Source organism: Bos indicus x Bos taurus, chromosome 2 (genome assembly GCF_003369695.1).
Source record: "Bos indicus x Bos taurus breed Angus x Brahman F1 hybrid chromosome 2, Bos_hybrid_MaternalHap_v2.0, whole genome shotgun sequence".
Lineage (NCBI taxonomy): Eukaryota > Metazoa > Chordata > Mammalia > Artiodactyla > Bovidae > Bos > Bos indicus x Bos taurus.
The window spans coordinates 18,118,146-18,143,384 of record NC_040077.1 but is presented as its reverse complement, the minus strand read 5'-3'; the positions used below and the strand labels follow the sequence as shown (position 1 = coordinate 18,143,384).

The window sequence follows — 25,239 nt, the reverse complement described above, 5'->3', positions numbered from 1 at the left end:
TGTGAACCAAAAGCATTTAAACAGTAATTAAAATGATTCACACTATTCAAGGAAAATGAATATGGATATGTAGATTTTCTTTGTTCTTAAAACATACCTGTTATTTTTACTCCTTCCTTCGTTTCGGCTGGTACACCGACACCAAACTCGTTTTCTCCAGAGACTCTGAAGTAGTAAATTGCCCCTTCTTGTAAGTTGGTAATTTTGTAGGAGAGGCGGTTACAGTTGTTGGTCACAGAGACCCATGCTTTCTTACTGGCCTCCCGTTTTTCTATGTGGTAGTTCTTCACTGGTGCCCCACCATCATTTTCAGGGACATCCCAGGATAATACTGCAGACTCTTTGGTGACATCATGTACAGTAATGTTGGCTGGAGGACCAGGAGAATCTAAAACTTTGACGACCAAGGTCAGTGAGGCAGCATTCAAGACGTTCTGAATCATTAATGTATATTTTCCAGAATCATTTCTGTTGGCGTTTTCAATAGTCAGTGATGTTCGAGACTCTGTGGAGTCAATATAAGCTCTAGTGCGGAGGTCAGTGTCTGGTTTACTCCAGGAGACACTGGGTACTGGTCTTCCTCGGAAAGGCACAGTCATGGTAAAGGAGGCACCGGCCTTGACGATCAAGGTCTTCCTCATTTCTGTGTCAAGATCAAATACAGGTTCTTCTTCTCTTTCCTTTGCTATCTGGGGATCGGAGCTATCACTGGGATCACTAGCACCAACCTTATTGATAGATCTTACTCTGAAAACGTATTCGGCTCCTGTGGTTAGTCCACTTACTGTATATTCAGTGCCTCTTAAGTTCTGAATGGCAGTTTGCCAGTCAGTTTCATCAGATTTTTTGAATTCCACGGTGTATCCAGTTATTGGGGCCCCACCATCAAATAAGGGCTTAACCCAGCCAATAGTTATATTGGTCTTGCCCGAGTCCATGACATTGGGTTTGGATGGAGGAGATGGTAAGAACACAGGATCTTCTGCCCGAATTAGGGGAGAGCTTTCACTTGGAAGGCTCAGGCCTGCAGCGTTTTCTGCATATACCCGATATTCATATTCACACCCTTCACGAAGTCCTGTGGATTTCACTCTCAGATCATAAACTGGTTTTTTGTTTACACGTACCCATCGTAGGCTGTTTTTCTCTCGCCTCTCAACGATGTAACCAGAGATTTCGCTGCCTCCATCACTCTCTGGTCTCGACCAGCAAAGTGTCATGAACTCTTTGGTCACAGATGTAATTTCCAAAGATGTAGGTGGACTTGGAACTGTAAATGGATCAAGGGCCTTTACAGCCATGCTCTCCAGGGGCTCGCCAACACCATATTTATTAACACCTGTTACTCTAAAGATGTATTCATTGCCCTTGAGTAACTTGGTCACTTTACAAAATGTCGTCCTTAACTCTCCTTCACATATAGTCCAAGCAAGGCGACTTGTCTCACGTTTTTCTACAATGTAATAGTCAATAGCTGCACCGCCATCTTCTTGGGGTGGTCCCCAGGAAAGAGAGCATTTCTCAGCAGTGAGGCCGGTTATTTCAAGTGGTCCTGCAGGTGGGCCAGGCTTATCAAGTACCTTGCAGTTAACTGCCATAGACCGAGTTCCAGCAACATTCTTCACTGTTAGCACATACTGCCCAGAGTCTCGTCGGACACAGTCTTTCACTGTTAGCAAAGTAGTGTAGTCCGTTGACACAATTTCTGTTCTTGCTCTCTCTTCAATTTCTACACCATCCTTGGCCCAGGAGATGATTGGCAGAGGTCGCCCTGCAACGTCTGCATTGATCTTAAGGACCTCTCCAGCTTTGACAACAATGACATCTCGGAATTTGACATCCATCATAATTCTTGGAGCCTCAACATCATCTTTAACTGTGATAGGTCCAGTGGATTCAGATGGCTCACTAATTGAGTCAGCAGCATTCCTTGCAAAAACCCGGAATTCATAACGTTGATCTTCAGTGAGTTCAGTTACTTCAAAGTATGTTTCTGGTACATTAGTAAAGTTGCATTTCAGCCACCGGCCGTCTGGTAGTTCTCTACGTTCAATGATGTATCCGGTGATCTTAGCTCCGCCATCATAATGTGGTTTTGACCACTTAAGTGACACTGATTTCCTTGTGATATTTGTGACTTCAGGTTGTCCAGGAGGGTCACAGGGGTCTCTTGCAGGGACTGGCTCACAAGATTTACTGCATTTACCAATTCCAGCAATATTCTCAGCATATACACGATACTCATACATCAGTCCTTCATCAAGGCCGGAGACTTTCATTTGTGTATCAGCAATGAGGGTTTTATTTGCTTTTGACCAAAGAATGCTGCTTCTTTCTTTATACTCAAGGTGATAACCAAGTACTCGACTTCCTCCATCATTAACTGGCACTTGCCAGGTGACCAACATGGTGGATTTTGTGGCATGCACAACTTTAGGAGTACCAGGAGGACCTGGGGGGCTGAATGGATACTCGGCAACTACAGCAGAAGATTCACTGTAGGAGCTCTTTCCAAAGCGGTTTTCTGCGCAAACGCGGAACTGATACTCACTTCCTGTTACTAGACGAACTATTTTAATGGATGTTCTCGCAACTGCTTGTGAAACTACATGCCATGTTGTAGAAGTGGTTTCTCTCTTTTCAACGATGTAATTGCTAATCTGGCAGCCGCCATCATATTCTGGAGGATTCCAAGAAATGGTTATGTTGTCGCAACTAACCTCATCAATATGTATAGGTCCGGGAGGTCCTGGTTTGTCAAGCACAATTACAGTAATAGGAACTGTTACGGATCCAGCGCTATTTGAAACACATAATTCATACGTGCCAACATCTTCCCTTGAAGCTTCCTTAATTATTAGTGATGTTACAGTCTTTGAAGAAGAAACATTGACCCTAGTTGTCTCTTTAAGGGTCTGACCATCTTTTTTCCAGCTTACAGTAGCTTGAGGTCTTCCTTTAAATGGAACGTCAATCTTCAGTTGGTCTCTGGCCTTTACATTGAAAGTATTGAAAGGAAGCTCAACTGAAGGCTTTATTTCAATATCCCTTGCAATTACTGGCACTCCAAGTTGTCTTGGATCACTTTTTCCTTTTTCATTAATTGCAGCTACCCTGAAGATATACTCCTCTCCAGCAGTTAGGCCCGATATAGTTGCTTCTAGAGTCTTCACTTGTGTGCAGATGCTCCATTTTTCACTCCCTTTAGTCTGCATTTCAACTACATAACCAGTAATTTTGCTGCCACCGTCACTTTCTGGTTTCTCCCACTTAATTGTAGCTGTGTTACGGGTCACATCGACAAGAGTTACTCTTCCAGGTGGGAGGGGTGGTTCAGAAGCTTTAACGGGTTCGGTTGTTTCAGCTGGCAAACCAATTCCATATTCATTGGAAGCCAAGACTCGGAAGTAGTAAGAACACCCTTCTTGGAGATTTTCGATTTTAAAACTGTTCTTTGTGCAGTTGTTTGTAACAGTAGCATATGCTTTCCGTGTTGTTTCTCGTTTTTCGACAATGTAGTTTGTAATCTTAGCTCCGCCATCAATAAGCGGTGGTTCCCAGGCCAGTATCACAGAGTCTTTCTTCACTTCTCTTACAGTCAGATTCACAGGGGCACTTGGTGAGTCAAGAACCCTGACGTTTACAAAAGCAGTTTTAGAGCCACTGTTGTTTTCTAGTGTCAGATTATACCGACCGCTGTCAAATCTGGTAACGTTATCAATTACCAGCATTGTGTATGAGCTGGTCACCTCAATCTGGGCCCTGTCAGTGAGAACACCTTCGGCCTTTTCCCATTTCACTTCAGGTTCTGGGCGACCTTTGATGGTGACAAATAAGCGTAAGGTAGCACTTGCACGCAGAATGACCACTTTTCTGAGATCAGCATCCAGTTCTATTTCTGGCGGCTCTTGTCTCTCTTTAGCAGCAACTGAACCAGGTATAGTTGCAGGCTCACCTACGCCTTCAGAGTTGATGGCACAGATACGGAAGTTATATTCAGTGTTTTCTTTAAGCTCGGTCACTGTGAACTGCTTTCCTTGTAATCCTGTTGGTGGAGTACACGTTGTCCACTCATCAGCAGTGGCTTCTTTGACCTCGACAACATAGCCCTTAACAGGCGCACCACCATCATAAATTGGTTTATTCCATGCCAGGGAGACAGAAGATCTGGAAGTGTCTGTCACTTTGGGATTACTTGGTGGTCCTGGTGGATACAGAGCATCACATGCACGAGAGAAAACAGAAGGCTCGCTGGGTTCACCCACACCAGCTGCATTTTCAGCAGCAACTCGGAATTCATAGGAATGCCCTTCAGTAAGGCCAGTTACCCTGAATCGAAGATCTGTTAGTGTCTTCTTGTTGCACTTGGTCCATCTAACGCCTTCCTTGTCTCTTTTTTCAAGAATATAGCCCTCAATTTCAGCACCTCCATCATCTACTGGGCGTGCCCATGTTACGACCATAGAATCTTTGGTGATTGCTGAGACTTCAGGTGGTGAAGGAGGACCTGGTGGTTTATAAGGATTACGGGCTATAACAGGCTCAGATTCCAGCGGGTCTCCAGTCCCATATTTATTCACAGCCATGACACGGAAAATGTACTCATTACCAGGAAGAAGTTTAGTGACTTTGTAGTTAAGGGCCTGCACCTCAGTTGAAACCTGGGTCCAAGAGAGTCTGCTGGTCTCTCTCTTTTCAATGATGTAATGTGAAATACTAGCACCACCATCTTGTAAAGGTGGGTTCCAAGCCAGGTAACATTTTTCAGCAGTAACCCCAGAAACTTTCAGAGGTCCTTCAGGAGGCCCTGGCCTGTCAAGTACCTTTACAGTGATGGGTATAGTCTTGGTACCACCAACATTGCTGAGTTTCAGGATATATTGTCCTCCATCACTACGTATACAATCTTTGACAACAAGGGTTGTCCTCTGAATAGTAGACTTGATTTCCATTCTGGCAGCTGTTTCTTCAAGCTCTCTTCCATCTTTTGACCAAACGATATCAGGGATAGGTTTGCCACGGATATCCGCTTCCAGGACAAAAGTCTCTCCTGCATGAACAACGATGACATCTTTATATTTGGGATCCAGTGAGGCATTTGGTGCGTCAATTTCATCTCTTGCGGTAATGGCGCCAGTACTCTCGGATGGTTCACTGAAGTTGCCAGCTGCGTTTCTTGCAATTACTCTAAATTCATATCTTTGGTCTTCCACAAGTCCACTCACTGTAAATTCAGTATCTAATACATTGGTAAAGCTGGCTTTCATCCAACGGCCATCAGGTAGATCTTTCTTTTCTACGATGTAACCTGTTATCTTGCTGCCACCATCGTAGGCGGGTTTCTTCCATTTCAGTGTGACGTTGTTTCGTGTAATAACGATGGCTTCAGGGCGACCTGGTGGGTCACAAGGATCACGAGCAACAAAACATTCCGACACTTTGCTTGCCTTGCCGATGCCAACAATATTTTCAGCAGAAACTCTGAACTCGTACTCAAGGCCTTCATCAAGCCCAGTTGTTTTGAATTTGGTGTCTTGAATGGGAGTCTTATTTAATTTGACCCATAAAATGCTGTTCTTTTCTTTCTGTTCAAGATGATAGCCGATAACTTTGCTGCCTCCATCATTAACAGGCTCGTGCCACTGCACAAGCATTTGATCTTTTGAGACGGATGTCACAAAAGGAGTGCCAGGCGGTCCAGGTTCTTTAAATGGATATTGTACAATAACCGGTTTAGAATCCAAGGGGGCGCTTTTTCCATACCTGTTTTCTGCAAAAATTCTAAACTGGTACTCACTGCCCATTTTTAGTTTGGTTATTTTAATTGTTGTTCTTGCCACTGTTGCGGATACCATGTGCCAAGTGGTGGTGGTTGTATCTCGCTTCTCTACTATGTAGTTGCTTATCTGGCAGCCACCAGTATAGGCTGGAGGTTCCCAAGATATGACCACAAAATCTGCACTAACTTCATCAAACCGAACTGGTCCAACCGGAGGTCCAGGCTTTTCTAAAACGATAATACTGAGATTTTCGGTTGCGGTACCCGCACTGTTTGTTGCCGTTACAGTGTATTTCCCAAAGTCATCTTTGTTACTTTCTTTAATGTGCAAAATAGTTGAAGTAGCTGTTTTCTCAACATTGACTCTTGTCGTCTGTTTAAGAGGCTCGCCATCTTTGACCCATGAAATTTCAGGTCTTGGCCGGCCAATAACAGGAATTTCGATTTTAAGATCTTCACCAGCTTGGACACTGTATGTGTTAAATGGTAACTTAAAACTAGGCTGTATAGTCAAGTCTTTGGCTATGACGGGAACACCAAGCACTCTCGGATCGCTTTGTCCTTTCTCGTTGTAAGCCTTGACACGGAAGTGATATTCTTGCCCAGAACTCAAACCGGTAACAACTGCACTACAGACTTTGGATTCAGCCACGACACTCCATTTTTCTGTTCCTTTGGGCTGCATTTCAACAACATACCCCAGAATTCGGCTCCCACCATCATGTTCAGGTTTCTCCCACATCAGGGACGCACTGGTCTGGGACACATCAGTGAGTGTGACCTTTCCTGGTGGGGAAGGAGGTTCAGATGCTTTCACAGCATCAACAGTTTCCACCGGAACACCAATTCCAAATTCATTTTCAGCCATTACTCTAAAGTAATAAATGGCTCCTTCTGTAAGATTCTCCACTTTGAGGCTTGTTTTGCTGCATTTATTACTCACATTAGCATATGCTTTCCTGGTTGATTCACGTTTGTCGATAACATAGTTCTTGACCTTTGCACCCCCATCAATTAAGGGTGGGTCCCACACCAGAAGGACAGAATCTTTTCTCACTTCTTTGACTGCCAGATTCTGTGGTGGTCCTGGGGTGTCAAGAACTTTCACAGTTACAAAAGCAGATTTAGACCCACTGCTGTTTTCCAGCTTGAGAACGTATTTTCCAGCATCATTTCTATCACAGTTATCTATTGATAGTTGGGTATAGTTTGCTGCTTTTTCGATTTGGACCTTATCTGTGAATTCACCTTCCTCTCGAGACCAGGTGATCTCGGGTGTTGGGCGACCTTTGAATGGAATGTGAATTCTGACAGATCCACCAGCTCTTACAACGATTCCTTTCCTTAATTCAGAGTCAAGGTCAAGTTCAGGCGCTTCAAGTTTATCTTCTGGTTTCACAGTACCAGGAACTGCTGTAGCCTCACCTAAACCAACTTTATTGAGGGCACAGACCCGTACTTTATACTCTTGGTGTTCAGTGAGTTTTGAAATTTCAAATCGAGTGGCTTTCAGGCCAGTCTGGGGAGTAACTATTTGCCATTCTTCTTCATCTGCTTTACAGATTTCTACTACATATCCCAGAATTTCACTGCCACCATCATAGATGGGTTTACCCCAGGCAAGTGTAATTGAATTTTTAGTGGTGTCTACAACGTGTGCATTGATGGGGGGGCCAGGTTTGAACACAGGATCGCAGGCCTTATAATAAAGTGTAGCTGGACTTGGTTCTCCAACTCCAGCTGCATTTTCTGCAGAGACTCTGAATTCGTACTCATGATCTTCTGTTAATCCTGTTACTCTTAGCCGTAAGTCTGTAATGCGGCGTTTATTACATTTTATCCACCTAATGCCACTTCTGTCTCTCTTCTCTACGATGTAACCAATAATCTCACTTCCACCATCACTGTCTGGACGGTTCCAACAGACGGTCATGGAGTCCTTGGCTATGTTGGTGACTTCCAAGCTTTTTGGTGGTCCAGGAAGCACAAATGGGTTTTTCATGAGTACTGGTGCAGATTCCAAAGGCTCGCCAGCACCGTATTTGTTGACAGCCATTATACGGAAAATATATTCATTCCCTTCTAAGAGTTTGGTAACTTTCAGAGAATTGGTTACAACCTCTGAAGCAACAACAGTCCAGGCAAGCCGACTTGTTTCTCTCTTTTCAACAACATAGTGAGAAATGTCACTGCCACCATCTTGAAGTGGTGGAGACCATGTTAATGTGCATTTTTCAGCGGTGACTCCAGTAACCTGGACTGGCCCTTCTGGAGGCCCTGGTCTGTCTAACACTTTTACGTTTACTGGGAATGACTTAGAACCTGCAACGTTGGAAGCTCTTAAAATATACTGTCCACCATCAATTCTAATGGCATCCTTTACAATAAGTAAAGCCTTGAAATCTGTGTTCTTTATTTCATATCTAGCAGATTCTTCAATCTCCTTATCTCCTCTTAACCACTCGATGGTAGGCAGGGGCTTTCCGTGGACATCGGCTTCAAGCCTGAATGTTTCTCCGGCATTTACCACAATTGTGTCTCTAAACTTTGGATCCATTGAAATTCTTGGGAGTTCGACCTCATCCCTGGCAGTTATCGGTCCAGTACTGTCAGAAGGTTTGCTTACTGCACCCGCTGCATTCTTTGCAATGACTCTGAATTCATATCTTTGATCTTCAGTAAGACCTGACACAGTAAACTGAGTTTCAATGACGTTTGTGAAGCTGGCTTTCATCCAGCGACCCTCAGGCAGATCACGCTTCTCTACAATGTAACCCGTAATCACACTTCCACCATCATATGCGGGTTTGGTCCATTGTAAAGTGATTTCGTGTCTTTTAACGATTATTGCTTCTGGGGTTCCTGGTGGGTCACAGGGATCTCTGGCTACATAGCATTCGGAATTCTTGCTTGCCTTGCCTATACCAACAATATTTTCAGCATACACTCTGAATTCATATTCAATGCCTTCTTCAAGATTGACTGCTTTAAACTGGGTATCATGAATAATAGTTTTGTTGACTTTTGTCCACAAAATACTGTTTCTTTCCTTTTTCTCAAGGTGGTAACCTATGACTGGGCTGCCACCATTATTGATTGGTTCATGCCACTGTATAACCATGGAATCTTTGGAAACGGCTGTGACAAATGGTGTACCGGGAGGGCCTGGTTCTTTGTAGGGATATTGAGCTACAATCGGCTCAGATTCTAAGGCAAAGCTTTGTCCATATCTGTTTTCAGCGAATATTCTGAATTGATATTCTGTACCAGTTTTCAGTTTGGTCACTTTGAGTGTCGTTCTGGCCACAGTAGCAGAAACAACCTCCCATACTGTGGTGGTTGTATCTCTCTTCTGAACTACATAGTTGGTGATCTGGCAGCCCCCTGTATATAATGGAGGTTCCCAAGATAAGGTAATACTTTCAGCACTGACTTCATCAAATTTAACAGGTCCTTTTGGAGGATCAGGCTTATCTAGGGTTATAATTTCAATGGATGCTGTCTTCTGACCAACCACATTAGCAACTGTGATTCCATAATGTCCACCATCATCCTTATGAGTTTCTTTAATACTGAGTACGGTGAGGTCAAGTGAATCAGTGACGTTGATTCTTGTAGTCTGCTTCAGTGGAAGATCGTCTTTAGTCCAGGTAATAGTTGGCTTAGGACGTCCAGAAATGGGTACTTCTATTTTCAAATCTTGGCCAACCTGTACACTGTAACTGTTAAATGCAGGTCTCACATCTGGCTCAATGACCAGATCTTTGGCAACTATTGGAACTGCAAGAGACCTAGGATCACTTCTCCCCTTTTCATTTACAGCCACAACTCTAAAAAGGTACTCTTCTCCCTGAGTTAGGTTGGTAATTACGGCTTCAAGGGACTTGACTCGAGCGCACTCTGACCATTTCTCACTGTGTTTAGCTTGCATCTCCACAATATACTGAATGATTTTACTGCCACCATCATGTTCAGGCTTTGTCCAGCTCAAAGAGACACTGTTTCTGGTGACATCATCCACAGTGATTTTTCCTGGAGGTTGTGGGACTTCTGCGACCTTAACTGGATCATCAGTGTGGGCGGGAAGGCCAATACCATACTCGTTCTCAGCTGTGACTCTGAAGTAGTAACTACAGCCTTCTTGAAGCTGATCAATTTTCCAAGAATTCTTATGGCAGTTTGTCACAACTGCAGCATATGATTTCCTTGTGGCTTCACGTTTCTCAACAATGTAGTTTTTAATTTTGGATCCCCCATCCAACAGAGGAGGCTCCCATGTAATTGACACTGAGTCTTTAGTGATTTCTGTGACTTTCAGATTAACAGGTGGACTTGGTGTGTCCAGAACTCTCACAGTCACAAAGGCAGACTTTGTCCCACTGCTGTTTTCTAAGGTGAGAGTGTATTTTCCACTATCATATCGGTTGACATTGTCAAGAACAAGGGAGGTGAAGCTGCTAGTGCTGTCGATGATAGCTGCATCTCGGATTTCACCATCCACTTTGCCCCATTTAACTTCTGGTGTAGGACGACCTCTAATAGGAACAAATAACCTTAAGGAGCCACCTGCCCTTATATTTAGAATTTTCCTCAGTTCCAGGTCAAGGTCAATGTCTGGTGCTTCCAGCTTTTCTTCAACTATAACAGGTCCAGGGACATCAGCATGTTCTCCCACTCCAGCTTTGTTAACAGCACAGATGCGGAAGTTGTATTCATGCTTTTCCAATAGCTTCTCCACTTCTATGTTTGTTTTATTGATTCCAGTTGGTGGAGTGCACATTGTCCATTCACCAACACTTGTGTCACATTTTTCAACAATGTATCCTTGGATTTCACAGCCACCGTCATATATTGGTTTGCCCCAAGAAAGGAAGACGGAAGATCTGGTAATATCAGTGACTCTGGGGTTGTTTGGAGGTCCTGGTTTATAAATAGGATCACAAGCCTTTTGATAAGCAGAAGGTGGGCTTGGCTCGCTAAGTCCAGCAGCGTTCTCGGCTGAGACTCTGAACTCGTAATTGTGATTTTCTAAGAGTCCGGTTACTCTCAAGCGAAGCTCCCCAATCAGACGTTTGTGGCATCTTGTCCATCTGATGCCCTCTTTGTCACGTTTTTCAAGAACATACCCAAGAATTTCACTGCCGCCATCAAATGCTGGTCTTTCCCATACAACAATCATCGAGTCCTTGGTCACTGCTGTGATTTCCGGAGCCTTTGGTGCATCTGGCACTACAAATGGATTCTTGGCAGTTACTGGCTCAGATTCAAGAGGTTCACCAACACCATATTTGTTGACAGCCATTACACGGAAAATATATTCATTGCCTTCAAGCAGCTTAGTAACCTTGCAGCCAAGAGTCTGTACGTTAGCGTCAACCACAGTCCAAACCAAGCGGCTGGTCTCTCTCCTTTCCACAATATAATTTATGATATCGCTCCCACCATCTTGGAGTGGGGGTTTCCAAGCTAGTGTGCATTTTTCTGCTGTAACTCCTGATATAACAATAGGTCCTTCGGGTGGCCCTGGTCTGTCAAGAACTTTGACATTGACAGTGACTGACTTCTCTCCTGCGACGTTTTTGGCCTTTAGTATGTAGCTTCCACTGTCAATGCGTATTGCATCCTTTACACTGAGACTGGTGGCAAAGTCAGTGCTCTTAATTTCTAATCGAGCCGTATTGGAGAGCTCATGATCACCTTTTATCCAGTGAGTGGTTGGTATCGGTTTGCCATGAATATCTGCATCAATCTTAAATAGCTCACCAGCATGCACCACAATTGTATCTTTGTATTTTGGATCCATGCGAATCTGTGGTGGTTCTACCTCGTCTCTTGCTGTTATTGCTCCTGTGCTCTCTGAAGGCTCGCTAAATACTCCTGCAGCATTTCGGGCTATAACCCGGAACTCGTATCTGTGGTCTTCAACTAGGCCAGTTACTTCAAACTGAGTGTCAATGACGTTGGTAAAACTAGCTTTCATCCAGCGGCCGTCGGGCAGTTCTTTCTTTTCAACAATATAACCAGTGATCTTGCTTCCACCATCGTAAGCGGGTTTCTTCCACTGAAGAGTCACGGAATTTCTTGTGACAATGATTGGCTCTGGCCTTCCTGGTGGATCACATGGATCACGGGCTACGTAGCTTTCAGACACTTTACTTGGCTTGCCGATGCCCACAATGTTCTCTGCAGAGACTCTAAATTCATATTCAATGCCTTCGTCGAGGCCAGTTGTTTTAAACTTGGTTTGAGGAATAGGTGTCTTATTCAACTTAACCCAGAGGATGCTGTTTCTTTCCTTGCGTTCCAAGTGATAGCCAATGACTTTGCTACCTCCGTCACTGACTGGCTCGTTCCAGTGTACTTCCATGCTGTCCTTGGAGGATAGTGTTACGAACGGTGTGCCAGGAGGGCCAGGAACTTTGAATGGATACTGGGCTACAACAGGCTCTGAAGTGAGGTAGGTGCTCTTTCCATATCTGTTTTCAGCTGCAATCCTAAACTGATATTCACATCCAGTCTTTAACCTGCAAGCTTTTATTGTTGTCCTTGCAACAGTAGCTGACACAATCTGCCAGGTGGTTGTGGAAGTGTCCCGTTTTTCTACAATGTAATTGTTGATAGAACTTCCACCATCATACTTAGGTGGGCCCCAGGAGAAAGTAACACTGTCAGCTGTCACTTCCTCCATTTTAACTGGTCCTGTTGGAGGCCCTGGTTTGTCAAGAACGATAACATTAAGGGTTTCAGTAGCTTCACCAGCTGAGTTAGTCAGTTTAACGATGTAATGTCCAACATCTTCTCGGCACGCTTCCTTTATTGTCAGCAGTGAGTTATTTTCTGTGCTCTCAGCATTTACTCTGGTTGTCTGCTTCAGTGGCACATCATCTTTATGCCAGGTTACGGCTGGCGTAGGGCGTCCAGTGAATGGAACATCGACTTTTAGGTCTTCACCTGCCAGGACAGTGAAAGTAGTGAACAGGAGTTTGAAGGCTGGCGGAATGACAAGATCCTTGGCAATTACTGGCACACTCAGTTGTCTCGGATCGCTAATGCCCTTCTCGTTCTGAGCAGACACACGGAAAGAGTACTCTTCACCCTGAATTAATCCAGTAATAGTGGCTTCGGTGACTTTGACTGTGGCACACGTGACCCATTTGTCACTGCCTTTGCTCTGCATCTCTACGATGTAGCCTAGAATTCGGCTGCCTCCGTCATGCTCAGGTTTCTCCCAGGAGAGCGACACGCTGTTTCTTGTGACGTCCACCAGTGTTATCTTTCCTGGAGGCAGAGGTCGTTCTGATGCTTTCACAGATTCTGCGGTTTCAGCAGGCAGCCCGATGCCGTATTCATTTTCGGCAAGGACCCTGAAGTAGTAACTGCAGCCTTCTTGAAGCTGGTCTACCTTCCAGGAAGTCTTGTGGCAATTTGTTGTAACAGTTGAATATGCTTTCCTTGTCGATTCCCGCTTTTCAACAATATAGTTATTTATTTTCGAACCTCCGTCAATAAGAGGAGGCTCCCATGTCAGTGTGACAGATGTCTTTGTGACCTCCTTTACCTTCAGGTCCTGTGGAGGGCCTGGTGTGTCTAGTACTCTGACATTGACAAATGCAGACTTGCTGCCTGAGCTGTTTTCTATGGTTAGTATGTATTTGCCACTGTCGAATCTGTTTACATTTCCAATAATAAGCAGGGTGTAAGAGCTTGTGGACTCGATGCTAGCTTTATCTAAAGATTCTCCGTGTTCTCGGGTCCACTTCACCTCAGGTGCTGGCCTTCCTTTGATGGGAACAAAAAGTCTCAGAGTGCAGCAAGCTCTTATGGTAACAACTTTGCGCAGTTCGGCATCCAGTTCAATCTCTGGAGGCAGCATCCTGTCTTCAGCCTTTGGAGTTCCAGGAACAAGTGCAGGTTCCCCAATGCCTTCAGAATTCATGGCATAGATGCGAATTTTATATTCCTGGTTCTCTGTGAGGTTGGTGATGGTGTAAGAAGTTGCCTTGAGCCCCGATGGTGGAGTGACGATCTTCCATTCATCTTCCTCTGGCAGGGCGATCTCAACCATATACCCAGTGATTTCGGAGCCACCATCATAGATAGGTTTGTTCCAAGCAATTGAAATGGATGATCTGCTTGTATCTAGAACACGTGGGTTACCTGGTGGGCCGGGTTTAAACACAGCATCACAAGCTTTATAAAATGGACTGGTAGCGCTTGGTGCGCTGATTCCAGCCCTGTTCTCAGCCATGACCCGGAACTCATACTCATGTCCTTCTGTCAGCCCAGACACTTTGTATCTTAAATCGGTAAGGGTCTTTTTGTTGCATTTCACCCAGCGTTGGCCTGCTTTATCTCGCCGTTCCACAATGTAATTGATGATTTCACTGCCACCATCAGAGTCAGGATGGCCCCAGCAGACAACCATGGAATCTTTAGTGATACTGGTAACTTCAGGGTTTTTAGGTGGATCAGGAGGTCCGTAAGGATCCACTGCAAGCACAGGCTCTGAGTCCAGTGGCTCTCCAACGCCATACTTGTTTACGGCCATCACACGGAATATGTATTCATTGCTTTTCAAGAGTTTAGTGACCTTCAGTTTTGTTACTTGGACTTCTGAGGCTACATTTGTCCATGCCAGTCTGCTGGTTTCACGTTTCTGAACGACATAATACTCAATTTTGGCCCCTCCATCATCCAGTGGAGGCAACCATGACAGCACACATTTTTCTGACGTCACTTCAGATACAGCTAAAGGTCCTTCTGGTGGGCCTGGTCTATCAAGAACTTTGACATGGAAGATGTGTTTGGCAAAACCACCAGGATTAGTTGCTGTAAGGGTATAGGCACCCCCATCCCTTCTCAGTGAATCCTTGTTTACCAGATTAGTAGAGAAATCTGCAATTTTAATTTCTAATTTCGCTGTGTTTTCAAGCTCCTTTCCATCTTTGGTCCATTCCATTGTTGGAGGTGGGCGACCTGAAACATCGGCTTCCAGCTTGAACGCTTCACCTGCTTTTAATGTAATTGTGTCCTTAAATTTGACATCCACCATTATCCTTGGGGCTTCAATGTCGTCTCTGCATGTGATAGCATCCGATGGCTCAGATGGTGGGCTAATAGCACCAGCAGCATTTTTGGCAATGACACGGAATTCATATGCGGCATCTTCGGTTAGTCCACTGACTGTAAATTCATTCTCTAAAATGTTGCTGAAGTTGGCCTTTAGCCACCGTCCATTAGGAAGATCCCGCTTTTCAACTATATAACTAGTAATTTTAAAGCCTCCAGTATATTCAGGCTTAGCCCATTTAAGAGTCACTGTGTGTCTAGTAATATTGAGAGGAACTGGTTTCCCAGGTGGGTCAATGGGATCCAAAGCTAAAATAGGTTCAGATGGCTTGCTTGGCTTGCCTTTGCCAGCCATGTTTTCTGCAATCACTCGGAATTCATAAGCAATACCATCTGTTAGTCCACTTGATTTGAAAATGTTGCCAGGTACTAATGCTTTGCTTACAGTCTGCCAGAGAATACCATTTCGTTCTTTCCTTTCAACGTGGTATCCTAAAATGGGGCTTCCACCATCAGAAAGAGGCTCGTGCCAGCTGATTGTTATTGAGTCCTTGGTGACTGCAGCCACCTGAGGGGTACCAGGAGGCCCAGGGACCTTAAATGGATAGTTGGCAACTACTGGTGCTGACGTGATGCTGGGTCCCACTCCGTATCTGTTTTGAGCTTTTACCCGGAATTGGTACTCTACTCCAGTAGTAAGGCGAGTGGCTTTGTAGGTAGTGCGTATAACAGTAGTCGCTAGTTCAACCCACGTGGTGCTGTCAGTCTGCCGCATTTCCACCACATAGTTGCTTATGGGTACACCTCCATCGTTCTCCGGTGGCTCCCAAGAGAAGGTGACAAAATCAGATGAAACTTCATCAAATTTGATTGGTCCAGTAGGTGGCCCTGGGATGTCATGGACTTGAATGGTGATGACATCACCAACCTCTCCCACGATGTTCCTTGCTGTTAATGGGTAGGGCCCACTGTCACTTCTGACGCACTCGTTGATGTTTAAGATGGTAGAAGTTGCTGTATTTTCAAAATTAACTCTCTGTGTCTGTTTAAGGATCTGGTCTCCTTTCTTCCATGTAACCGTGGGCTTTGGTCGACCGAGCACTGGAATTTCAACTTTGATGTTGTCACCAGCTTTAGCGATGACTAATTTCTGATAAATGCCACGGAGATCCAGTTCTGGAAGCATGGTCTGCTCCTTGACAATGACGGGTCTGCTTTCTCGAGGGGCACTTCTCCCTGCGCTGTTCACTGCCATTACCTGGAAGGTGTATTCTTCCCCTTCGGTCAGATTCTTCACAACACATTCCAACCCCTTCACGGTTGTGATGTGGGTCCACTGGTCAGAGCCTTTTCTCTGGGCTTCAATCACATAGCCAGTGATCTTACTGCCCCCGTCATGTTTGGGTTTAGGCCATGCCAAGCTGACTGTGCTCTTAGTTATGTCCATAATGTTAAGACTATCTGGTGGTGATGGTGCTTCGGAGGCCCTTACAGGCTCTGTTGTTTCCGCTGGCTCGCCAATTCCATACTCATTTTCTGCCATCACTCTGAAGAAGTATTCACATCCTTCAGACAAGCCAGTGACTTTATAAGTACATTTATGGCACTTCGTGGTGACCGTGGAGTAAGATTTCCGTGTTGCTTCTCGTTTCTCCACAATGTAGTTTGTGATGCGTGAGCCCCCGTCTATCAGAGGGAGGTCCCAGTGCAGGGTGACACTCTCCTTTGTGATGTCAGTAGGTCTCAGGTTGAGGACAGGTCCCGGTGTGTCCAAGACTCTGACATTAACGAAGCCACTCTTCTTCCCAGCGGGGTTTTCTATGGTCATCACAAATTTACCAGTGTCATATCTGTTACATTCTGGGATGATCAGGAGCGTGAACGACTCTGTATTTTCGATGTTAGCTCGGTTTTTAAGGTTGATATCATCTTTGGTCCACGTCACTTCAGGGGCAGGTCGACCTTTAATGGGCACAAATATTCTAATACTGAGTCCTGCTCTCACAACAAGAGTTCTTCGAAGCTCAGCATCTAGTTCGAAGTCAGGGGCCATCTCCCGTTCCACAATTTCAACATTTGGAATCACTGCTGGCTCCCCAACACCAGCATCATTGATGGCACTGATTCTAAAATTGTATTTTTCTTTAGTCTCAAGATCAGGGACCACAAACTCAGTGATTCGGAGGGCCGTTCCTGTTGTGTCCTTTATCCAGCCCTCATCGCCTACTTTTTGATGCTCTACGACATAGCCAGTGATTTCAAGGCCACCGTCATAATGAGGCTTGCCCCATGCCAAAGAAGCAGACTTCTTGGTAGTGTCGGTGACACGTGCGTTTGAAGGTGGTCCTGGGGGATCTGGAAAGGAAACAGGCACAAAAATGTTAAGGGTTTGGATTTGGTAAAAATTAAATACCAGCACTCCCCAAAGAGCTGTGTTGAAAAAGATAAATACTCACAGGCAACGTCTTTCATTAGAACAGGATTTGAAGCATCACTAGGTGGGCCAATTCCTGCTTTGTTCTCTGCACTGACGCGGAACTCGTAGGTGTTTCCTTCTTGCAGTCCTGTCACTTTGCATCTGAGATCAGAAACCGGAGTCTTTGTTGCTCTCACCCATCGCAAGCTTTTCTTCTCTCTCCTTTCTACATGATACCCTGTGATCTCGCTGCCACCATCATCCACTGGTCTTTTCCAACTGACAGTGGCAGTGTTTTTAGTGACATTGGAAACCTCTGGCTTTCCAGGGGGGCCAGGTGGACCTGAAAAGGAAGCAAATTTGTGAGAAATCTATGATTTCCTAAGCTCTGCTGCAAAGGTTTATGAATCAGTTCCCTTCTATGCTGTACTTACCAAATCTGTCTACCATTTTGACAGGTTCAGACTGTACGGGTTCTCCTTTGCCGTACTGGTTTACAGCTGAGACCCGGAAGACATACTCGTTTCCTTGGATAAGTTTGGTTGCCACATGCCTGCAAGACTGAATATCTTCAGCAACCACTGTCCACAGAAGTCGGCTAGTTTCTCTCTTTTCCAGGACATAGGACTTAATTGGTGAGCCACCGTCTTCCAAGGGAGGTGTCCATGTAAGTGTTGCTTTTTCAGCAGAAACATTACTGATTTCGATGGGACCTGGGGGACCAGGTACATCAAGTACCGTCACCTTCACATGTTCACTCTTTGTGCCAAAAGGATTAGTCGCAGTGATGGTGTATTCACCAGCATCTTTTCTAGTGGCATACTTGACAGCAATCATGGAAGATGTTGGGGTTGAAGTTATCTGAACGATATCTGATGGTCGTATGTCTTTTCCTGCCTTGGACCAACTTGACTTTGGAAGAGGCTTGCCAAGAATGCTAATGGCACTCAGAATGATGGTGTCTCCTGCTTTAACTGTCAGGCCATCTTTTATTGTGGGATCAAGAACAATGGTTGGTGCCTCTGCAAAGGAAAAAAAAGAAAAACAAACATTGTAATCAGAAAAGGAAGGTGGCTTAATTTACTGTTTTTTTTTAATATGCATAAAAAAAATAGACCTACCATATTCATCTTTGCAGATAATGGTGTCTGTACTTTCTGATGGAGCACTGATAGCACCTGCTGTATTCTTTGCTCTAACTCGGAATTCATATTTTCCACCCTCGACAAGGTCGGTAACAGTAAAGGCACAATCTGGGACGTTAACATGGTTGGCTTTCGTCCAGGATTTAGAGGGAAGCTCTCGCTTCTCTACTATATACCCAGTCAACTTATGGCCACCATCGTATTTAGGTTCAGTCCAGACGAGAGTCACTGAATTCCTTGTTACACTGATAACCTCAGGTTTGCCAGGAGGATCTAAAATAAAGCAACAAACCAACCAACCCAGTCAGCCACACACCAATGTTTTCTTCATGAGGAAATACAAAGAGACATTATACAAAGTCTCTGTATAATGACTTACCAATTGGATCAAGGGCCACAACTGGCTCTGATGGCAGGCTTGGTTTGCCTACTCCTGCTAAATTGATTGCCATAACTCGGAATTCATATTCCAGACCTTCAGTTAGTCCTGTCACTTTGAAGTCTTTCATCCTAATAGGAGTCTTATTAGCTCTCTTCCACAAAAGGCTGTTTCTTTCCTTGAACTCGATGTGATACCCTATAAAAGACCCAGTGATGTGTCAGTTCACATAGAAAGCACAAATGTAGCCTGATTTTTAAATACACACACACAGAACAAATAATCATTCCTGTATCTACAGTTTTATTACCTAGCCTTAGGGATATTTTTATCTCCTGGAATAGACTTATTTATGGCACCTTCTGTTGAAACATTTTAACTTATAAAAATAGATACTATCATTTAGAAAGCCTTTATTAACTATTACATTAGGAGTTTTTCATTCAAATGAAGTTAGCTTAATGAATTAGCTTAATTCTTAATGTTCTGAATGCATGATGAACTGAAAAAAGGAACATATACTTTTGGATGTGCAGATAGTACTATAAGTAAGTAGCACAGATTCAGCTTGTTTTCGGGGAGGAAGATTAATGTAAATGCTCTAGGATAAGAGCCAAGAAAATACCTGTAATCGGAGAGCCTCCAGTTTTCCTGGGGTCGGTCCATGTTAGAGACACGGAGTCATGTCTGACATCCACGATATTGGGAGGTGGGGGAGCATCAGGCACATCTAGGAAAAAGCAGATAATTCAAGATTTATAATCAGGAATGTATTCGAAATGAACCAGAACCATGTTCTGCTTTATGTTTTCTGACCTTGAGACACTTACCAAATGGGTGTCTGGCAACAATTGGCTCCGATTTCAGACCCTCTCCTACACCGTATTTATTTTCGGCACTGACCCGGAAGGTGTATTCCATCCCCTCGTGGAGTCTCATGACCCTGAAAGTGGTTTTCTGCACAGCCGAGGCACAAGTCACCCACTTGTTGTTTACAGAATCTCTCTTCTCCAGGATGTAGTTGGTGATCTCAGAACCTCCATCGTCCTTCGGAGGACCCCACTTTAAGGTTACGGCTTCTGCTGTGACTTCTTCAAATTTGATCGGTCCAGTGGGGATGCCAGGCTTGCCGACAACTTTTATGGTGAGAGTCCCTTCCTTGGTGCCAGCCACATTCTTCAGTGTGATTGTGTATTTTCCAGCATCAGATTTTCGGCAATCATATACGACAAGAGTGGTGTTAACTGCAGACGACTCGACACTGACTCTTGTGTCTGTTGCTAGAGGGTCTTCCCCTTTCTTCCAGGACACGGATGGAACTGGCTTGCCTTTTATGGGGATCTTAAGACGGAAGTTGCTGTTTTCTTTGGCCAAGTAGCACAAATCAGGTAGGTCCTTTAAGTCAAGGTTGGGAGCCACTGTAAAACAGCAGAGATAAGACATTTTTTTAATGCCAGGCAGTTAATTTTTTCAGATCATTATAGTTTTTAGAGGATTTTTATGTAAGCCCAGGAATAGGGCTCAAGAGCACTTTTAGTTTTTTATATGGAGCATTTTAAAAGTCTCTATTGAATTTGTTACAAGGTTATTTCTGTTTTATGCTTTGGTTTTTTGGCCATGAGGCATGTAGGATCTTAACTCCCCGACCAGGGATTGAATTTGAGAACCCCATGTAGTGGAAGGCAAAGTCTTAATCACTGGACTGCCAGGGAAGTCCCAAGAGTGCACTTTTGATGACAAAGGGAAAATGGAGATGATAGCTAAGGGCTTACCGACATCATCCTTTGCCACAGCAGTGATTTCACTTGGGGTGCCTTCTCCATTTTCATTCTCAGCGCTCACTCGGAAGGTATATTCCTTCCCTTCAGTCAAGTCTTTTGTGGTGTACTGTAAGCTTAATGATTTCATGACGCGTTGCCACTTATTTTCTTCAGTCAGGAAATCAACGACATATCCAATGATTCGACTTCCGCCATCGCTGCGAGGCTTCTTCCAGCCTATGCTACAAGATGACTTGGTGACAGAGGTCACCTTCAGGTCCACCACTGGTCCAGGGGTTTCTAAAGCAAAGGACAAATGATGAGTCCAAGCCCCAGAAAACCAAGGTAAGGTGTGACTCAGAATGATGGGGTGGTAGCTTCATTTGCTTACCAGAAGCTTTGACAGCATCGCGTGTCTCACCAGGATCACCAATGCCATACTCGTTTTCAGCAAACACCCTGAAGAAGTAGGATTTTCCCTCTTCCAGGTTAGATACTCTGAAGCTTGTTTTTGAGCACTCTGTTGTCACAGTAGACCAGGACTTCCTCTCTGCATCACGCTTTTCTACCACATAGTTTATGATGGGGCTTCCACCGTCAATAATGGGAGGATCCCAAGTAATATAAGCAGAATCTTTGGATATTTCTTTGACAGTCACGTTGACGGGTGGCCCGGGAGTATCTGAATAAATAGTGGGTAAATAAGAAATGAATACCTGAAAAACACATTGGCTGCATTTTAAACATATATAGTTTGTTTTTCCATGTAGACTTACCAAGCACTTTCACTACAATGGTATATTCCTTTTTACCACAGCTGTTCTCCAGAGTCAAGATGTATTTTCCTGCATCATATTTGTTCACCTTTTCACAGCGCAAGAAGGTGTCAAAGTCAGTGGACTTTATGTCCAGTCCAACCCTTTCTCTTAGATTGACATTTGGTTTAGACCAAGTTATCTTGGGAGGTGGACGTCCTTTTACTGGCACATACAGTCTCATGGTAACTCCAGCACGCAATATGAGTGTCTTCCTCAAATCAGCATCAAGTTCTCCCTCAGGTGGAACTGTTTAAGTTGGAGTGAAGAAAGTTAGAGTAATGTGTATTTCCAAGGACTGGCCTGATAACTCCTAAAATATGTTTCTGATTTCTAGTTCTTAAAAAAATCTTTAATATAATCCTCAGAACTTTTGCCAACTATCTTAAGACTCTGTAGCAATTATTGACCTTTCTGTTTTCTAGTATCCTATGGGCCAGCCCACGTTTTCCCTGGAGGATCTGCATCTCCTTATCTCATGAACCTTACATACTCTTAAACTCTCTGTATATTACAAGTAGATGACTGATTTGGGGCTTTCTTCCAGTGAAAGCACTCTGCTGTACACTCTGGCTTTCTTTGTTTCATTGTAGGAAGAAAAGTACACAGTGGGTGGAGTGTAATTCAAAGCAATAGGAGCATTGATTAGGGAGAATAAGTGAAGAAGAAATGGTGGGAAAAGAAATTAAGATGGAGAGGGGTGGATTGGAAGAGAAAATAAAAACCTAAGAATGATAAATAGCTCACTGCTGCTGCTGCTAAGTCGCTTCAGTTGTGTCAGACTCTGTGCAACCCCATGGACAGCAGCCCACCAGGCTCCTCTGTCCACAGGATTTTCTAGGCAAGAATACTGGAGTGGGTTGCCATTTCCTTCTCCAAAATAGCTCACTACTTAGTTAAAAAAAAAAAAAAAACTTTTTATTCTCAATAAAATCTCTATATTCCATAATCTTTTGAAGACAGGAAATTCTCAGGTAAGTAAGAAAAGCATTTCAAAACCACAAATCACCTTGCCTTCCATTGGCTTGTTATACAGTACCATAAAGTACCAACCCAGCCCTCCTACAACATACTTCTAGAGTTACCAACCCTAAAACTTGTAAATAAATTAATCTACATAGAGGAGTTCTATATATTCCTCCTTACAGTATGACTGATGAAAAGAGTTCTGTATATTTCTCCTGGTAATACTTACTTAAAATGTCCTTGGGACAGTGTTTGTCTGGCACATCACTGGGGTCGCTGTATCCGATCTTATTAACGGCATACACGCGGAACTGGTATTCTGTGTTTTCCATTAGGCCGGTAACCTCAAAGCGGGTTTTCTGGAGCTTCTGTGGTAAATTGCACCTCACCCAGTTATCTGAATCAGCTCGTTTTACTTCAACAAGGTAACCAATGATAGGACTGCCACCGTCATAGGCTGGCTTGCCCCACGTTAGACTCACAGAGCTCCGGGTTGTGTCATATACTTTGGGGAAAGCTGGTGGTCCAGGAGGATCTGAGGATAATAATAGAAAAATTTCATGAAGACCTCATTCCCAGTTGTTGAATGCTGATTATCACACATCTGTGGGACTCTTCCATGAAAACTTACACAGAGGATCTTGGGCATAAACAGCTTTGGAGGCATCACTGGGTTTGCCTGGTCCAGCCTTGTTGATGGCTATAACTCGGAACTCATATTCTGTGCCTTCTTGGAGACCTGTTGCTTTTATTGTTCTTTCTATCACAGGTTTTCTGTTGACTTTAGTCCAGTTAACTGCATGGGTTTCCCGCTTTTCAACTAAATAGCCGGTGATGGGGGAGCCACCGTCATCTGCTGGAGGCTTCCAGCTGACTGTCATGTGGTCTTTGGTTACGTTGCTAATAACAGGGGGGTCACATCGTCCGGGAGGGTCTGCAGAGATTAACCGGCAGGTTTATGTCCTGGTCTAAAAGGTAATATTTAAAAAGCAGAATGAAAAACTGCAGGAAAACGTTCTTACCGTATGGGTTTTTGGCAATTGCTGGCTCAGTTAAGATCGGGTCACCCACTCCGTATTTATTTTCAGCACAAATTCGGAACTGATACTCGTGGCCCTCTATCAGCTTCTCCACACTGCAGCTGGTGATGGGCACGGTAGCAGAGACTTGCGCCCAGTTGGGTCTGCTCGTTTCACGTTTGTCAACAATGTAGTTGGTGATTTCTGAGCCTCCATCTTCAAGAGGAGGTTCCCAAGAAAGCATTGCACGATCCGAATACATTTTGTTGATTTTAACAGATGCTGGAGGACCTGGTTTATCTGAAAGGATACGAAAGAAAAGTTAAGTCTTTCACCCAAACATATGAAATAGGGGATGAACAGAGTGGAGGACTGGAGACCTGGGCTGCTGTCTTTATACTATCATTAACTTCCTGTATGACCTTGGAAGTTACTTTTCTCCAGATTTTAATTTCCTCATATCTAAATTTATATATCTGGAATATGTGATCTCTAATGGTCTTTTCAGCTGTAAAACACTACTGTTCTGTGTTGAGAATAATTCCATGATGACAAAAGAAACATCAAGTTAGGTATCTTTTCTCACATGTTATTTTGTAAATTCTATGACATCACATTAACCAATGTGAAGCCTGAGAGTCTAGTGAAATGCTTTAGTTACCTAACACTTTGAGCTTGATAGTGGCTGATTTGGAGCCACTTGGGTTTTCAGCAGTGATGGTGTAGTCCCCTGAGTCTTTCCGGGTCACGCTGAACAGCTCCAGGGTGCACAGGTTCCGCTTCATGGCCATCTTGATCCCTTCCGATGGTTTCAGCAGTGTGCCATCCTTCTTCCAAGAGACTGTGGGCTTCGGTTTGCCAAAAACTGTAGCATCCAGGCAAACGTTGGTTCCAGCTTTCACGGTAAGCAAAGATTTCATAGCCACGCTCAGCTCTATCCTGGGAGGTACTGGAAAGAAGTAAGATAAAGGGATTTAATATATGCAAAGCTATATTATATAATGCTTATTTGTAAAAGTGAGAAATAAATAGGCTATCTTTTTCAAGATGGGATTTTCTTAAAGTAACTATTCATTATAAAAGAAATGCAAGTTTAATGCCAAAATTTGATAATGCTGATAGTATAAAGAAAAAAGTAAAGATATTACTCATCATCCCAGCATCCTGAAAGCTTCACTCTTATCATTTTGGTGCATTTTTGGGGGGCATCTTTCTGTGCATGTGTATGGTTAAAAGTATGTGGTCTTCACAGTTCGCTATCTTTTTAGTTTAACATGTTATTCTCTATAATCATAATTTTTAATGTCTGTATACAAAGTACCTATCATTTTATTTGTCCTTATTTTCATAGATGTAGATTTAGTTTTTTATTAGGGGAAACATATATTATGAGTGATGTCTTCCTTTGCCTAGAATGTCCAACAGAATCTTACCACTTTCTGCCATGATAGTCACTGGATCGGAAGGTTCAGAAGGTTGGCTAATATTTACTGCGGTCTTGGCAATTGCTCTGAATTGATACTGAGCATTCTCTTCTAAGCCAGTCACTGTGAACTCTTCCTGGGGAATCTGGTGAGGTGAAGTATTACACCGTATCCACTGATCACCAGGAAGTTTGCAAGCTTCTACGAAATAGCCAATAATTTTGCTGCCCCCATCATGCTTAGGACGAGCCCAGACAAGAGATACAGTACTCTTGGAAACATCAATGACTTCAGGCTTGCCAGGAGGATCTAGAACCAAAAGAGATATTCTCAGCATTTGTCTTAACAGCAGAAATGTTCTATTTCACTGTATCACCCAGAACATATTCCTGAATGGAAATAGTAACATTTAGAGATGCTAAGATTTAAATGTGTCCTCATAATACTTAAAAAAAAAAAATTACTCA

At 43.8% G+C, this 25,239-nt stretch overlaps 1 protein-coding gene across 11 annotated transcripts in view; it reads right to left on the bottom strand.

Moving 5' to 3' along the window:
- Positions 1–25,239, bottom strand: part of TTN (titin) — a 276,227-nt gene that overhangs the window by 33,231 nt on the left and 217,757 nt on the right. For all 11 annotated transcript variants that reach the window (XM_027556470.1, XM_027556566.1, XM_027556480.1 and 8 more), the window contains 15 exons: positions 24,782–25,081; positions 24,010–24,297; positions 23,352–23,648; positions 22,961–23,263; positions 22,559–22,864; positions 21,325–21,612; positions 20,940–21,230; positions 20,561–20,848; positions 19,619–20,206; positions 19,414–19,518; positions 18,789–18,986; positions 18,386–18,682; positions 17,699–18,286; positions 17,305–17,607; positions 98–17,203 (listed from right to left, as the gene is read on the bottom strand). In XM_027556470.1, the coding sequence (XP_027412271.1) occupies positions 98–17,203; positions 17,305–17,607; positions 17,699–18,286; positions 18,386–18,682; positions 18,789–18,986; positions 19,414–19,518; positions 19,619–20,206; positions 20,561–20,848; positions 20,940–21,230; positions 21,325–21,612; positions 22,559–22,864; positions 22,961–23,263; positions 23,352–23,648; positions 24,010–24,297; positions 24,782–25,081 (21,546 nt within the window). The remainder of the gene's footprint in view (positions 1–97; positions 17,204–17,304; positions 17,608–17,698; positions 18,287–18,385; positions 18,683–18,788; positions 18,987–19,413; positions 19,519–19,618; positions 20,207–20,560; positions 20,849–20,939; positions 21,231–21,324; positions 21,613–22,558; positions 22,865–22,960; positions 23,264–23,351; positions 23,649–24,009; positions 24,298–24,781; positions 25,082–25,239) is intronic.